The 18,447-nt window shown below is 37.5% G+C and overlaps 1 protein-coding gene across 1 annotated transcript; it reads right to left on the bottom strand.

The window, feature by feature from the left end:
* Positions 1-1,954: 1,954 nt before the first annotated feature.
* Positions 1,955-5,386, bottom strand: LOC129084515 (olfactory receptor 6C2-like). The gene is made up of 2 exons (XM_054590712.1): positions 4,475-5,386; positions 1,955-1,990 (listed from the first exon to the last, which is right to left on the bottom strand). Exons 1-2 carry the CDS (start codon positions 5,384-5,386, stop codon positions 1,955-1,957), a joined length of 948 nt encoding a protein of 315 aa, XP_054446687.1.
* Between the last annotated feature and the right edge of the window lie 13,061 nt (positions 5,387-18,447).

The raw sequence follows: 18,447 nt of genomic DNA on the forward strand, positions 1-18,447 counted from the left end.
ACTCTGCTGTAACCTGTCTAAAGGATTTGATCTCTTCTTGCCTGAAGAACCTGTAATGACCTCTTTTGAGGTAGTCTTCTTGCAGGAGAATGTTGAACTTATTCAAGACCCCCTCCCCCAACTCATCTAATTGCTTGCAATCCAATAACCAGATTCGGATTTTAACAGACTCCAGGGCACTGGGTACACAGTATGACTTGGAAGGGGGTACCATATATATCAAAAGAGTTTCAAAGCAGGTAATTTATATCAACTTAAATCTGAGGAGTATCTCTGGGAATGGATCATAAAAGTTTTAGAATCAGAGTAAGGCCCAAAGTAACATTGGATTGGGTTGAATTCACTGATGTGGATGCTGGTATCTCAAGTGGCTGGGCATGGCTCTACTTGGGCCAATGTGGCCTACACTGTTGAGAAGGGAATCCAAAGACTTAAGGAGACTGGGATGCTGGGTAGATTTGTTATGTAAGACTTGCTTATATATTACCTAACAATAGCCCAGGAAATTTCAGAGGGCATTCCATTCATCAGCCTTTGAGAAATATATTGTTGAGGAGGAGCCTTAGATTCCTGAGTTGTTCTGTAGTGACTATTCTCTCAAGTTCAGGAAGGACAATAGGAAATGGTGCTATTGAAAAGGGCTCCCTGAATTCAGTGAAATGATAGGATGCTGGAATATAGGGGACAGGTGGTACCAGTTAAACTGAAGAGATAAAGTAAGTTGAGTTAATGTCATGGCCAGCAGAGATGAAAGGTTCGATCCACAGAGCTCTCAGGTGTGGGCTTGATGACCATGATGTTTCTAAAATTGAAATAGATGAGCAGACACAATGGGAAAAATATGTTAATTTTCAAAAATTGATCTAGAGAGTGGAAAGCAGTGTGAAATTTCCTCAAAAAGCTGAAAATGGAACTGCCTTTTGGTCCAGTGATTCCCCTGCTGGGACTATACCCTAAGAACACCAAAACGCCAATACAAAAGAACCTATGCACCCCAATGTTCATAGCAGCACAATTTACAATAGCCAAGTGTTGGAAGCAACCTAAATGCCCATCAGTAGATGATTGGATCAAAAAGTCATGGTACATATACACAATGGAATACTACGCAGCAGAAAGAAAATAGGAACTACTAAACTTCGCGACAACATGGATGGAACTGGAGAGCATTATGCTAAGCGAAATAAGCCAGGGGGCAAAAGACAAATACCATATGATCTCACCTATAAGTGGAACCTAACTAACAATACAAAGATGCAAGGAAAATATGACCAGCAACACTGAAAGGAAAAGAAATCAACAGAGACAAGAGGGAAGGGGGGGGCAGGGAAAGGGAAGGGAAGGGGAAAGTCAAGGAACATATAGCAAGGACTCATGGACAAAACCAAAGGGGAAGAGCTGAGGGAGGGAAGGAGGGAGGGGGCAAGGGAAAGTGGTGGGGGGGAGGCAGAGCCAAATGTATTTAAAAAATAAATAAATAAATAAAAAGAATTTGATGGTAAAAAAAAATAAAGTATTCTCATTAAAAAAAATTGATCTAGAGAAAACTGGATATTCACATACAAAAGAAGGAAACTGGATTCTTATCTTATACTGTACATAGAAATCAACCAAAAATAAATTTAAGACTTAAGCAAAAGACCTGAATGTGCAAAACTCCTAGGTAAAAATATTATGAAGAATCTTCTTGGCAGTGGCCTTAGCAATACTTTTTTCTCAGGCAACAAATGCAAAATTAAACAAGTCAGACTAAATCAAACTAAAAAGCTTCTGCACAGCAAAGGAAACCATCAACAAAATGAAAAGGCAGCCTATGGCATGGGAGAAAATATTTGCAAACCGTATATCTGGCAAGAGGTTAATGTCCAAAATACGTAAGCAACTGAAACCAAGGGTCCTGATTTTAATTTAACATAAAGCCCCAGGACTCAATTCAGTTTCTTCATAGCATGCCCTATAACCTTTGGCCCTTTTGCTTGCTAATCATTAACTCCCCAGAGCAGCAAGAAATAATGAACAGGCCCTGACTAATGGTCACAGGGTATGGATTTCATTAAGCTAAAGGTAGCTTCATGCTCTACATTATGTTTTAGCTCGTGCATCCTAAAGAATGACCCCCTGGCCACATCCCCATGAAACCAGAATGAAGGACACAAAGCTGACCTCCAGACCTGAAATCATGATTTACTGCCCTTATCTCACTCCTGACAAATCAGTTTCACCTAGACTCTCAAATCCCTCACTTGTGATGACTTATGATTTTTGCTCTATAATGCCTCTTGCCTGTAAACCAGTGGGGAGCTGGGTATTCTAGAGCACTAGCTCTCCTGTACTCTTAATTGGTACCAATACTAACAATCATTTTCTTTCTTCACTGCAAACTCCTGCTTGCACATTTCTTTCAGTCTCTATCTGTGGGCAGATGGACTCTTGTTCAGCTCAGAAAGAGAATTCTTATAATGCAATAGGAAAAAACTCCAAAAATCCAATTAAAAAATGAGAAAAGGACCTGAATAAATTTTTTTGAGTTTTTAAAAAGATTTTATTTATTTATTTTTAGAGAGGGGAAGGGAGGGAGAAACAGAAGGAGAGAAACATCAATGTATGGTTGCCTCTTGAGTGCCCCCTACTGGGGACCTGGCCTGCAATCCAGGCATGTACCCTGACTGGGAATTGAACTGGCAACCCTTTGGTTCTCAGTCCAGTGCTCAATCCGCTGAGCCACACCAGCCAGAGCTGAATAAATTTTTTCCAAAAAAGACATACAAATGGCCAACAAGTACATAAAAATGTGCTCGATATCACTAATCATCAGAGAAATGCAGGTAAAATCTTTGATGAGCTATCACGTGGTAGGGCAGCTAGAACAAAAAATAAATAAAGATAACAAGTGGTGGTGAGAATGTGGAGAAAATAGAACCCTAGTACTCTCTCAGTAAGAGTGGGTAAATTGGTACAGTTATTATGGAAAACAATATGGAGTTTCCTCAAAAAATTAAAAATAAAATTATCATATAATCCAGTAATCTTGCTTCTGGGTATATACTCAAAGGAAATAAAATCAATATCTCAAAGATATATCTGCACCCCCTATGTTTATTGCAGCATTATTCAGAATAACAGACATGGAAACAACCTCAGTGTCCATTGATGAATGAATGGATATAGGAAACGTGATATATATGTATAAAATTCGGTCTTAAAAAGAAGGAAATCCTGCTATTTTTGACAACATAGATTGACCTTGAGAGCATTATGCTAAGTGAAATAAGTCAGAGAAAGACAAATACCATATGATACCATTAATATGTGGAATCTAAAAACCAAACAAATGCATAGGAACAGAGAACAAATTGATGATTACCAGAAGCAGGGGTTGGGGGCTGCTGGAAATGGGTGAAGCTGGTCAAAATGTACAAATGTCCAGTTATAAGCTATATTTGTTCTGAGTATGTAATGTATAGCATGGTGACTATAGTTAACAATACTGTGTTGTTTATTTGAAAGTTGCTAGGAGAGTAGATTTTTAGAAGTTCTCATTACAAGAAAAAAATTATGTGAGGTGATGGATGTTAAGTAAACTTTCGTAATTATTTCTCTCTGTGTATTTCAAATCATCATGGTGTAGATCCTAAACTTATATGCTGTTATATGTCAATCTTACTGCAGTGAAACTAGAAAAATGAGTGGCTGTAATGCAAAAAATAAAAAATTTAAAACACCAAAAAATGTTTCATTTTAACAACAAATTAGTATAATGACATAGTTGCATCTTAGTTTATACCAAGGAAGTTTGCAAAAAATGAGAACCACATTACACCCATCCAATCTTCTTCTTATCCTCACATGCTTATTGATTTTAGAGAGAAGAGTGGGGGAGAGGGAGAGAAACATCAATGCTAAAGAGAAACATCAATCGGTTGCCTCTCATACATGCCCCTACCAGGGATAGATATGTGCCCTGACAGTAAATCAAAACTGGAAACTTTCAGTTTATGGGATGACGCTCCAACCAACTGAATCATCCAGGCATGGTGTCTACCCAGTTTTCTTGAGACAGTGAATGCTAGACCAGGAAGGAATCCTGAGGTAAAAAATTTTTGCCCTTAAAAAACTATTAGTTTAAAGAAATGAATAAATAAAAACACAACTTGAATTTTTGTTACTGCCTTTTTTTTGGTGTGTCTGTTTCAGGCAGGATGGTGAGTTGTTGCTTGGACTTTCTGGAAATATTTATTCATGGTCACTTATGAAAATGAACCATTATGAAAGAAGGTCTATTTGAATTAAGGCCATAGTGCTTACTTTGGTCTATGGTTCTAAGAGTTATAAAAAAAGAAATTTCAGTGGTTAGACTATAAATTCAGCCCTGCATTGTAGATTTAAATTAGAACATGTAGTAAAAAGGAAATACTTATATGTATATACTTTTAATTTTAAGACCTTCTTAGTTACCTAATTCTTTGAAAAATGCCATCTTTTTTATGGAGTCAGTGAAGGCTTTTTTGACTTGCTTATTTCGCAGAGTATAAATGAAAGGGTTCATCAAAGGAATAACTGAGGTGTTGAGCAAAGACACCACCTTGTTAATGGCCACTCCTTCTTTTGCCGGTTTGATATAGATGAAGATGCAACTTCCGTAGGTGATGGAAACTACAATCATGTGGGAAGAACAAGTGGAGAAAGCCTTTCTTCTTTGCTGAATTGAAGGGAGCCTTAAAATAGTCTTCAGGATGTATGTGTAGGACACAATTACACAGAATAGTGTGACTATGAGGGTCAGCACAGCCATGATCAACATAAGTTGCTCTACAAATCGAGTGTCTGAGCATACAATCTTTAGAAGAGGAGATGCATCACAGCCAAAATGGTCAATGAGATTGGACTTACAGAAATCTAGCTGAACCCCCAGGCTAAGTGGTGGAAGTATAACAATTAACCCAATCAGCCAACAGCAAAAGACAAGAATGGTGCATACTTTTTCATTCATGATGATGGTGTAGTGCAGAGGCTTGCAGATGGCCACATAGCGGTCATAGGACATGGCAGTTAGAAGAAAAAATTCTGTTGCCCCAATGAGTATAACAAAAAATAATTGGATGACACAAGCATTATAGGTAACACGTTTGTCCCCAGTTGTCATGCTGTACAGGAATCGAGGAACGCAGACAGTTGTAAATATTATTTCTAAGATGGAGAAATTCCGAAGGAAAAAGTACATGGGTGTTTTAAGGTGAGAGTACACCAGAGTGAGGAAGATAATAATTAGATTTCCAACAACAGTAAAAATGTAGGTGAAAAACAGAAATACTGAAAGAAAAACCTGTAGTCGTGGGTCATCTGTTAATCCTAGCAGGATAAATGTTATTGCAGAATGATTTTTCATCACTGTCTTCAGATATATAATGAGTCTATATTGGTAGATGATAAAGTTTGAATCTGAGGAGTAGAATATAAAATAATATTTCAAAATGCTATATACAGAAAAGTAGCCAAGCAAGCCAGTAGAAGCACATTTTTAAACTTTCACTTGATCATTAATAATCTGCTGTAGAAGTGACCACATCATGCTTCATTTCCCTAGGCTCTGCTTTACCTTGGTCTTCAGAATGTGATTTATGGAAAATACCCATCTGAAGTTTCATTTCCACTTCGGTTAGAAGACTGGTTTTAAAACAGAGAGAAGGTACCATGAGAACCTCACAGTCCCCTGGGGTGGCAGCAGCCATCATGGTGTGCCCAGTTCTGTGTAGAGTAGGAGATCCATATATGTTGATAAATGATAAATCTGTAGAAAATTTTATTTTCCCATCTCTGTCAAGACAGTATATCAGCAAATCATTATCATACTCTATAATACCACTAGTGGATTGGTTATATTATTTTTCATGCTTTCCAACACTTTACCCTCAAATAGTTTCTCAATCTTCTTAACATCCTAGAGAAGCCTTTACTGTTTGGGCAACCTGGGTGCAGTATCACAGAGTTACCTGAGTCCCGTACTCCTCTGGCATTTCTTCTTTGCTTCCCTTTTATTATAATAAGCTGAAATATTTGAGTCTCTGTCCCTCTCACGTATCAGTTTGAACAGCCTCAGTTTTGTTTTCTTTCTTGAATTCCAGTTTCAACATCCATTTGTTGTCTAATGTCCCACTCACCCCAGTCTTCCCAGAATACTGACAATGGATGCTTTGATGGTCTTCCCCAGAGAACAGAATCCTGTTCTTAAGCTTCTATCATCCTTATTGAGGTTCTGTAGTTTATGCATAAGAATTTCAGCTCCCAAATACCTTCTGAGGCTACTTGGTGGCTCCCTTGATAACAGAATCTATATCCTCCAAGATGGGTAGAGGAAGCATACCACTTAGGAAAACTACTGACTTCTTTGACGTGATTCCTTTCTCTAAAGACTCACTTTGCCCTTGGGAATGCCACTAGTCATTACTGCTCCTATCATTGCTTCAGGAAATCTTTTTGTTCTTCATCATTCTGGGCCAAGGATAGACTCAGACTTCATGGTTATTCCTCCACAGAACAGTCATTATCAGGTATTAATACTTAACAAGAATTAACTGTGACATAGAGAATAAATACAACTTGGCTGTTTGGTATAATATTCTTAAAAGCTAAAAAACCCCCACAATCTATCTTCATGAGTTTCCCTACAAGACTGCCCTTCTATGTTGCTTCTTTTGAGGAACATGTCGAAGAATTCATCATTTTTACCACTTTCCAAGAAGCCCTTGAGTACTTTTTTATTCTTCATATTTCCTACCAACCACTCACCTTCCCCAGTGATGATACTTCTAAGAATTTGACCCAGGTCAAACTGAATCCAAAATGTAAATATTTCCAGGAAAGCTGTAACATGCAATGGCGTAGAGAATAGCACCCTTTGCTCTTGTCATCATCAAATCTAAAATGTAATCTGATTAGAATTCTTATCTCTCATTAAACTGTTAAATAATATTTCCTTGAATTCTGTGGCTGAAAGAATGGACAAATGATGACAAATAAATTCTATCAACTCTCCCTGGCTGTGGAAGTAAGATGTCTGATTTCTCAGTGCAAGGAAATGAGTTGCTATATAAATTTTCATTAATGGAAATGGCATGTGCTTTATTGTATTATCTGCTTAAATTCACAGGGAAAAATTGAGTGAATAAACAAAAATGTCCTTGGTGACTCTATTTAAATCACTAGTGAATCTACAGTAAAATTAACTTTGGCCCAAAAAAAAAAAAAAAAGAAAAAATTAATCAGCTCCTGTGAGGCGGTGTCCACAGAGAAAATTGCAACCATAATAGCATCAGTTGCAACAGCAGCAACCCCCTGACAAAAAAAAAATCAAACGACAATCTTAGGTTCTCTTTACGTTGTCTAAATGCGAAGGTCATCTAAATAATTTCTGATACAAGACGCATTCATATGATCTACTCAAGTCAGTTCTTGCCAGATATCTGATTATTAGTTCATAAAATGTTTTATTTTAATGATTAGGAGGATCAGTGTTTAATTATTTTGCTATACTAATCATATAGTTCATTCACTGGTCTTATTAATATAGACCCGATTAATATTTATATATATGTTAATCATTGCAATTCATACTTAACTTGCAGATTTCATTTTGTTTATCAAGAATGCAGGATCTGGGGTATTGTGATCTGTTAAGTCTACAGATCACCCAATCATTTCACAATGTTCAGCATTGCCAGCTTTTCATAAAGTCCGGTAGCTGGGAGCTGAGAAGGCTGAACCAGGGCCAGAGAATATGTGCACGTAAATGCCTGTGCTGGCTCGTAGCTCCCCTCTCCATCCAAGATAAATATAAAAAATTCCACCCACCTTCATGGTATCACAGCAATCATACTCACTTTGGAAATGCCTTCATATCTCTTATAAATGTGAGTCAGTTTTTAAGAGAAGAGAGTAGGTTTTTTGACAGCAGCAATACTGGAGCTTCTCCTGGGCAGGCAAATAGGTGCTGAGGTAGGGAAGGAGGTACCAGAGGAAGCAGGAACACAGAGACAGGCTTGGAGAAATGGAGGCAGGGGTACATTCCCATGGGTCTGATTCTCCACTTCCTATTCTATCCTACTGGTCTGTTTTTCTACACTATTGCTAATGTGTTTTCTTCTTATTCAGGAGAGTTTTTTTAGTCTTGGTCCTCTTTATTTCCATATACACTTTAGAATCATATTGTTGATCTGAACAAAAATATTTTGCTAGAATTTCTATTGAGTTTGCTTAAATCAATGAATCAATTTGGGGATAGATTGCATTTTTAGAATAATGAATCTTCCAATCTATTAACATGGTATTCCTATTTATTTAGTTATTTAAAAATTTACTTCAATATTTTACATGTTTTTATTTGGTGTGTATGTCTGTTTCTGCATTTACAATTATTGCACATGACTCATTAGATTTACTTACTAGTATTCTTTTTTTTTGTGCTGCTATAAAGCAAATCATTTAAAATACTCACCTGATCTTTCTTTTCTAGTATATAGAAGCAAAACTGACTTTTGTATATTGACCTTGTATGTATGATCTTTAAGTTACCTAATAAATTCATTTTTTTAGGTTATTTCAGGTTTTCTACAAAAAACTTTAAATAAATTCAGTTTTATGCATTTGTTTTAAATTCTTATATCTTTTATGTTTTTCTCTTGATTTATTGTTCTGTCGAAGGCCTTCAGTACAATGTTGAGTAGAAGTGATATCAAATATCCTTGTCTTATTCCTAATCTTAGAGGTAAACTAACATAATTTCAACTTTAAGTTTAATGTTTGCTAGGTATTTGTAGATATATGGGTATAGTTGATCAGATTAGAGCAGTTTCCTTTCTTATTTTCTAAAGGGTTTTACCATGAATAGATATGGAATCTAGCCATTAGAGAAACGAAAATTAAAACCACAATGAGATACCACTTCACACCAGTTAGAATGGTCATCATAAACAAAACAACAAACAACGGGTGCTGGTGAGGTTGTGATTATAAGTAAGCCCGCTGGAGGGCAGAACCCACCAACAAAGAAGACACCAACAGGTAAAGCCCAAGTAAAACAAGAGACCCCATACAAATAAGAAGAAAGGGCAACCCTAGAGCATCCAGACAAGGAGATCAAAGAGACTGCACCAGTGAGTCCTACAGAACCCCTGCCACAGAAGTTCCCTACAGGAAGACAGCTGACAAAGCAGAACATCTGGAAACACAGAAACAAACAAAAAGAGTCACCTAAAATGGGGAGACAAAGAAAGAACCCACAATCAAAAGGAATGGAAGAATCCCCAGTAAAAGAGCTAAAAGAAATTGAGGCAAGCAAACTATCAGACATAGAATTCAAAAGAACGGTTATAAGGATGGTCAAGGAACTTGGTGAAAACTACAAGGAACTGAGTGGGAACTACAACAGCATGAAAAAAGGAATAGAAACTATAACCAAGAATCAGGAAGAAATGAAGAATACAATATCTGAAATAGAATATACACTAGAAGGAATCACAAGCAGGCTGGATGAAGCAGAGGACCGAATTAGTAAGCTGGAAGACAAGGTACAAAGAAATACCGAGGTAGAGCAGCAGCATGAAAAAAGACTAAAGAAATATGAAGATACTTTAGGGACTTCAGGACAACATGAAATGCAACCATTTTCAAATCATAGGAATACCAGAAGGAGAAGAAAAGGAGCAAGGAAAAGAAAAACTGATTGAAAAAATAATTACATAAAACTTCCATAACATGGGGAGGGGAAAAGCCACGCAAATTCAGAGAGCAGAGAGGGTCCCAATCAAGATGGACCCCAAGAGGCCCACTCTAAGACACATCATAATTAAAATAGCAAATTCAAAGACAAAGAGAGAATCTTAAAAACAGCAAGGGAGAAACAGATTGTAACATACAAGGGAGCTCCAATAAGGCTATCAACTGATTTCTTAACAGAAACACTACAAGCCAAGAAGGAATGGCATGAAATATTCCAATATTCCAAGTAATGAAAAGCAAGGGCCTTAACTGTGGTACATTTACACATTGGAATACTATGCAGCAGAAAGAAAGAAGGAACTCCTACCCTTCACAACAGCATGGATGGGCTGGAGAGCATTATGGTAAGTGAAATAAGCCAGGAGGTGAAAGACAAATATGATATGATCTCACCTATAAGTGGAACCTAAAATCAAAACAAACTAACAAGAAAAATATAATGAGAGACATTGAAATAAAGAAACTGACAGGAACTAGATTGGGAGGGGAGAGAGATAATGGGGGAAAGAACAGGAAGGATCATCAAGGAACATGTATAAAGGACCCATGGACAAAGCCAACTAGGGGGTAAGATTAGGGGTGGGAGGTGGAGGTGGGTGGGGTGAGGGAGAGTGGTGAAGGGTAAATGAGGACAGCTGCAGTTAAACAACAATAAAAAAAAAAAAAGGGAAGCAAGAGCCTGCAACCAAGACTACTCTACCCAGAAAGGCTCTCAATTAAAACTGAAGGTGAAATATGGAGTTTCCTAGATAAATGAAGGCTAAAAGAATACACCTCGACCAAAACAACACTGCAAGATATGCTAAAGGAACTGCTTTAAAAAGATGAAGAAAAAGAGAGAGAAGAGAAAAACAGGTACAAAAGGGGTAAAATGGTAATGAATAAGTACTTATCAATCATAACCTTAAATGTAAATGGATTAAATGCTCCAACCAAAAGAGACAAGGTAGCTGAATGGAAAAGGAAACATGACCTGCACATATGCTGCCTGCAAGAGACCCACTTCAGAACCAAAGACTACTCAGAATGAAAGTGAAGGGCTGGAAAAAATATTCCAAGAAAATGGACAGGGGAAAAAAAAAAACCAGGGTAGCAATACTCATATCAGACAAAATAGACTTCAAAACAAAGGTCATAAAAAAAAAGACACAGATGAACACTACATAACACTAAGGAGAAGAATCCATCAAGATTACCTAAACATTGTAAACCTATATGCACCCAACATAGGAGCACCCAGAGACTAAGGAAAATCTTGGAGGAGTTAACAAAAAATATAGACAGCAACACCCTGATAGTAAGGGATTTTAACACCCACTGTCAACAATGGATAGATCTTCCAAACAAAATATCAACATGATATTGTGGCCTTGAACAATGCCCTAGATCAAATGGACTTAACCTTTCATCCCAAAGAAATAAAATGCACATTCTTTTCAAATGTGCATGTAACATTTTCAAAGATAGACCACATGATAGGACACAAAACAAGCCTCAACAAATTCAAGAAAATTGAAATGATACCAAGCATTCTCTTGGACCACAGGGGCCTGAAACTAGAAAGCACCTCAAAGAAAAAAACTAAAAATCGGGAACATGACAAGGATGTCCGCTCTCACCGCTTCTTTTCAACATCATATTGGAAGTCCTAGCCACAGTGGTCAGACAAGAGAAAGAGATAAAAGGCATCCAAATAGGAAAGGAGGAAGTAAAGCTATCATTGTTTGCAGATGACATGATAGTGTACATAGAGAACCCTGTAGACTCTACCAAAAACTCCTCAACCTAATAAGTGAATTTGGCAAAACAGCAGGATACAAAGTCAACATTCAGAAATCAAAGGCATTTTTGTACACCAGCAATGAAATAGAAGAAGAAGAAATCAGAAAAAAAAAACCATTCGATATAGCAAGAAGAAAAATAAAGTACCTAGGCATAATTTAACCAAAGATGTAAAAGACCAGTACGCAGAAAACTATACAACATTGAAAAAAGAAATTAAGGAAGACACAAATAAATGGAAACATATACCGTGCTCATGGATTGGAAGAATTAATATCATCAAAATGTCCATACTACCCAAAGCAATTTATAGATTCAACGCAATCCCTATTAAGATACCAATGACGTATTTCACAGAAATAGAACAGACATTTTAAAATTTAAAGGAGGAAGGGGGCAAGGGAAAGTGGTGGGGGGAGGCAGAGACAAATGTATTTAAAAATAAATAAAGAAAGAAAGGAAAAAAAATTTATATGGAACCATAAATGACCCTGAATAGCTGCAAAAATTTTGAGAAAGAAAAACAAAGTAGGAGGGATCACAATAATAGTTATCAAACTATATTACAAAGCCACTATACTCAAAACAATCTGGTACTGGCACAAGAACAGACCCATAGACCAGTGGAACAAAATAGAAAGCCCAGGGATGAGCCCAGAATTAAGCCCAGGTCTATATGGGCATCTAATATTTGGCAAAGGGGGCAGAAGCATAAAATGGAGCAATAATAGCCTCTTCAACAAATGGTGTTGGGAGAGCTGGACGGCTGCATGCAAAAAATTGAAATTGGATCATCAGCTGACACCACACACAAAAATAAACTCAAGATGGATAAAAGACTTAAATACAAGTCACAACACCATCAAAATCCTAGAGGAGAACATTGGTAGGAAACTCTCAGATATCCCACGCAGCAATTTTTTCACTGATATGTCTCCTAAAGCAAGGGACAGAAAGGAAAGAATAAAGAAGTGGGACCTCATCAAAATAAGAAACTTCTGCATGGCAAAAGAAAACATCAGCAAAATGAAAAGGGGGCCAACCCTACGGGAAAATATATTTGCTAATGATACATCAGATAGAGGTTTGATCTCCAAGATATATAAAGAACTCACTCGACTCCACTCCAAGAAGACAAACGATCCAATCAAAAAATGGGCAAAGGACCTGGGCAGATGCTTTTCCAGGGAGGAGATACAGAGGGCCCAGAGGCATTTGAAAGGATGCTCAGCATCACTAGCCATCAGAGAAATGCAGATCAAAACCACCATGAGGTACCACCTCACACCGGTCAGAATGGCCATCATAAACAGATCCACAAACAACAGGTGCTGGCGAGGCTGTGGAGAAAAGGGAACCCTAGTCCACTGTTGGTGGGAATGCAGACTGGTGCAGCCACTGTGGAAAGCAGTGTGGAATTTCCTCAAAAAGCTGAACATGGAGCTGCCTTTTGATCCAGTGATTCCCCTGCTGGGACTATACCCTAAGAATTCCAAAACACCAATACAAAAGAACCTATGCACCCCAATGTTTATAGCAGCACAATTTACAATAGCCAAGTGTTGAAAACAACCTAAATGCCCATCAGTACATGATTGGATCAAAAAGTCATGGTACATATACACAATGGAATACTATGCAGCAGAAAGAAAAAAAGAACTACTAAACTTTGTGACAACATGGATGGAACTAGAGAGCATTATGCTAAGCAAAATAAGCCAGGGGGTGAAAGACAAATACCATATGATCTCACCTATAAGTGGAACCTAACTAACAATACAAAGATGCAAGGAAAATATGACCAGCAACACTGAAAGGAAAAGAAATCAACAGAGACAAGAGGGAAGCGGGGGGGGAGCAAGGAAAGGGAAGGGAAGGGGAAAGTCAAGGAACATATATCAAGGACTCATGGACAAAACCAAAGGGGAAGAGCTGAGGGAGGGAAGGAGGGAGGGGGCAAGGGAAAGTGGTGCGGGGGGAGGCAGAGACAAATGTATTTAAAAAAAAACAACTAAAAAACATTCAAATTCATGGAGATTGAATAGCACGCTATTAAATAATGAATGGTTTAATAATGAGATTAAGGGAGAAATCAAAAAGTTTCTGGAAATGAATGAAAATGAACACACAACAATCCAAAACCTATGGGACACAGCAAAGGCAGTCCTGAGAGGGAAGTTCCTAGCAATACAGCCCTACCTCAAAAAGATAGAAACATTTCAAATAAACAACCTAACCCTACATCTACAAGAACTAGAGAAACAACAATGAACAAAGGCAGAGCAAGTAGAAGGAAAGAAATAATCAAGACCAGAGAAGAATTAAATGACATAGAGATTAAAAGAATAATTCAAAGGAACAATAAATCCAGGAGCTGGTTCTTTGAAAAGATAAACAAAATCAACAAGCCTTTAACCAGACTCAAGAAGAAAAGAGAGAGGACCCAAATAAACAAAATCAGAAATGAAAGAGGAGAAATTACAACTGATACCACAAAAATACAAAGGATTGTAAGAAATTACTATGAACAACTATAAACCAAGAAATCTGAAAACCTGGGTGAAATGGACAAATTTCTAGAAAAATATAACCTCCCACTACTGAATGAAGAAGAAGCAGAAAGCCTGAACAGACCAATAACAGCTGGTGAAATTGCAGCAGTAATCAATAAACTCCCAGCACACAAAAGCCCTGGGCCAGGGAGCCTCAAAGGAGAGTTTTACAAAACATTCAAGGAAGAGCTAATCCCTGTCCTTATCAAACTATTCCAAAAAACCCAAGAAGAAGGAAGACTCCCACCCTCTTTTTATGAGGCCAGCATCATCCTGATCCCTAAACCAGATAAAGACACAACAAAGAAAGAAAACTACAGGCCAGTATCGCTGATGAACATAGATGCTAAAATCCTCAACAAAATATTGGCAAACCACATCCAGCAACACATTAAAAAGATTATACATAATGGTCCAATGGTATTCATCTCACAGATCCAAGGATGGTACAATATTCGCAAATCAATATAACTCATCACATAAACAAAAGGAAAGACAAAAATCACAAGATCATATCAATAGATGCAGAAAAAGCATTTAATAAGTTACAGCATCTATTTATGATAAAACCCCTCAGCAAAGTGGGGACAGAGAGAGCATTCTGCAACATCATAAAGGCCATATGCGAAAAACCTACAGCCAACCTCATACTCAATGGGGAAAAACGACAAGCTTTCCCACTAAGATCGAGAACAAGACAAGGGTGTCTGTTTTTACCACTTCTATTCAGCATAGTATTGGAAATCCTAGCCATAGTGATCAGACAGGAAAAAGAAATAAATGGCATCCAAATTGGAAAGGAGGAAGTAAAATGGTCATTTTCTGCAAATGACATGATGGTGTACATAGAAGACCCTATAGACTCTACTGAAACACTGCTCGACCTAATAACTGAATTTGGCAAATCAGTGGGATACAAAGTCAATATTCAGAAATTGAAGGCATTTTTTTACACCACCAACAAAATGTCAGAAAGAGAAATCAGGAAAAAAATCCCCTTTGCTATAGCAACAAGAAAAATAAAGTACCTTGGAATAAACCTAACCAAGGAGGTAAAAGACCTGTACTCAGAAAACTACACAACAGTAAAGAAGGAAATTAAGATACAAATAGATGGAAGTGCATACTGTGTTCATGGATTGAAAGAATTAACATCATCAAAATGTCCATACTACCCAAAGCAATTTATAGAATCAATGCAATCCCTATCAAAATACCAATGACATATATCACAGATATAGAACAAACATTTCAAAAATTTATATGGACCATAAATGACCCCAAATAGCCTCATTAACTTTGAGAAAGAAGAACAAGGTAGGAGGGATTGCAATACCTGACATCAAACTATATTATAAGGCCACTGTAATCAAAACAGTTTGGTACTGGCATAGGAACAGACACATAGATCAGTGGAACAGAGTAGAAAGCCCAGAAATAAACCCATGTCTCTAGGGTCAATTAATATTTGACAAAGGGGGCAAGAGCATAAAACGGAGTACGAATTGCCTCTTTAACAAATGGTGTTGGGAGGTTGGGACAGTTTCTTGCAAAGAAAAAAAATGAAACTCGGCCACCAACTTACGCCATATACAAAAACAATTCTCAAGATGGAATAAAGAATTAACTATAAGTCGTGACACAATAGAAGTCCTAGAAGAGAGCAGAGGCAGAGAAATTTCAGATATGCAACAATATTTTCACTGATATGTCCCCTAGAGCAAGGGACATAAAGAAAAGAATAAACAAATGGAACTTCATCAAAATAAGAAGCTTCTGCATGGCTAAAGAAAACAGCAGCAAAATGAAAAGGGAACCAAGCATATGGGAAAATATATTTGCCAGTGTTACCTTGGACAAGGGTTTGATCTCCAAAATATATAAAAAACTCACATGACTCTACTCCAGGAAGACAAAAAATCCAAGTAAAAATTGGGCAAAGGACCTGAACAAACACTTCTCCAAGGAGGTTATACACTGGGCACAGAGACATATGAAAGGATGCTCAACTCAGTAGCCATCAGAGAAATGCAAATTAAAACCACAATGAGACAGCACTTCACACCAGTCAGAATGGTCATGAACAAATCAACAAACTACATATGCTGGTGAGGTTGTGGAGAAAAGGAAACCCTAGTACACTATTTGTTGGAAGGCAGACTGGTGCAGCCACTGAGGAAAACAGTATGGAATTTCCTCAAAAAACTAAAAATGGAACTGCCTTTTGACCTGGCAATTCCACTGTTGCCTAAGAATCCTGAAACACCAATTTAAAAGAACCTATGCATCAGAATGTTCATAGCAGCATAATTTACAATAGGCAAATGCTGAAAACAGCCAAAGTGCCCATCAGTAAATGAGTGGATCAAAAACTGTGGTGCATTTACACAGCAATACTACACAGCAGGAAGAAAGAAGGATCTCCTACATTTGCAACAGCATGGATGGAACTGGAGAGCATTATGCTTAGTGAAATAAGCCAGGGGGTAAAAGACAAATACCATATGCTGTCACCTATAAGTGGAACCTGATCAACAGATAAACAAGCCATAAAATAGAACCAGAGACATGGAAATAAAGAAGAAACTGACAGTAACCAGTGGGGAGGGAGAATAGGTATAACTGGGGGAAGAAGGGGACAGGTCATCAAGGAACATGTGTAAAGGACCCATGGACAAAGACAATGGGGTGGGGGTTGGATTGAATGTTGGAGGTGGAGATGGGTAGGGCAGGGGGAGAAAAATGAGGGTAAAATAGGGATAACTGTAATTGGACAACAACAAAAAAAGAGTCAATAAAAGGAAGAAAATGGAGGTTACTAATTTTCATTTTCTTTTTTTATTTATTGGGATGACATTGGTTAATTAGATTTTATGGGTTTCATTTTATTTTTATGTTGCGTAAAAGTCCTGTGTTGAATGTAATTTTGAATTTTCAGTTCTCTGAGGACATTTTCCCCACTGCTGCATGTTTCAGAATCCTTGCCAAAAGAATACATGAAAGATTCATTAATGACTTTGAAACCTAATTCACCTAGGACTACTATTTATTCACTTGATCATGTTTGGCACATAAACCCCCGCCCCCCCAAAAAAAGCCAAACATCAATTTTGTTCTAAAATATTCCCAGTTTTTTCTAGGAAGATACAAATATCATGTCTATTAAACCAGTGAGAGTTCCCTCAGACCTTGGAGTAGCAATTACATTTTATAGTAATACAGATATCTTGGAAGGAAAGTCTTGGCCACATGATAGAAATGATGTGATCAGATAAGTCAATGCCACCCAGGAGGCACCTGTTAGGTGAGTATGGTCCAGAGTTGGAGTGACCAGAAGTCCAAATACAAGCTCATGCAAACATTTTCTTCTTTATCCTTATAACTCTGAGGGTGCACAGGGATAAATAATCAGCTAAAACCACTATGTCTGTGGTTTTTCAGAGGCTTAGAAAATTATTTTCTCTTAGAAAGTTTGGTATATTTTGCTAAAACTAGAGAGATGTGAATAGTTAATTAAATTATGGTTAAAGAAACAAGAGGTCATAATTTTAAGTTGATTAAAGACTTTGAGACAGCTAGTGGGGTAGGGGGAAGTTAGGTGGTAGAGAGATTGAACAATTAGGAAGAAGGACTTGTGGACATGGACAACTGTGTGGTTATTATTGGGGAGAGGGGAATGTGACAAAACTATATGGTAATGGAAAATACAATGAAGGTTAAATAACAAAAAGACTTTGATGGGGCTGGGTTTGTGCATGAATAAATAGGTGGACACCTAAAAATAGGTTAAATGAAGGACTTCTAGAAACAACCTTGAATTGGAATTTACTTCCTGATATAATTAAGCTCTCTACAATCTTTTAAAAAATTGTACTGATAGAAGAGCTGTGACTTTTCAAGGACAGTTTGCTCTCAGCAGATCTCCATCCTCCTTTCTCCTTTCTGGGGTCCATTTCCAAGGAGTCAGCTCCCCCATGTTTGTAGTGTGACTCACAGCTAATGGTACAGGAATTGGAGGGAGTTTGCCGTAAAAAAATAAGACCTATCCTCTTTGGTAGTCATCTGGGCCTTCCCCCGACCTAGTTCTGCTGAGCCCACATGCTATGCCAGTTTGGGAAAAATAAACTAAATTTGAAAAAAAGTAAAATGTTCAGTTTTCTAAAAGACAAAAGAAGTAAATAGATAACAAATGATAGTGTCAATTTATTTTTGAAGATATTTAGGAGCAAAGACACGACTTAGAGCTTTCAGACTTGTGTAAGGCACCAACTAGATGTCTTAAGCCTGAAACAAAAGAGGTGTGTTGCATATAATTCTTTCTTATATTTCCAGTGTATTA

Source organism: Pteronotus mesoamericanus, unplaced genomic scaffold (genome assembly GCF_021234165.1).
Source record: "Pteronotus mesoamericanus isolate MK-2021 breed Mesoamerican mustached bat unplaced genomic scaffold, CSHL_Meso_final scaffold_21, whole genome shotgun sequence".
NCBI classification, from domain to species: Eukaryota; Metazoa; Chordata; class Mammalia; order Chiroptera; family Mormoopidae; genus Pteronotus; species Pteronotus mesoamericanus.

What these genes read in the sequence shown, in the direction of transcription:
- LOC129084515 (XM_054590712.1), bottom strand. Translation starts at nt 5,386, where the DNA reads ATGAAAAATCATTCTGCAATAACATTTATCCTGCTAGGATTAACAGAT. An exon ending in CTGACTCCATAAAAAAGATG is followed by an intron (nt 1,991 to 4,474) that starts GCATTTTTCAAA and finishes TGCTCTGGGGAG; the next exon opens with TTAATGATTAGCAAGCAAAA.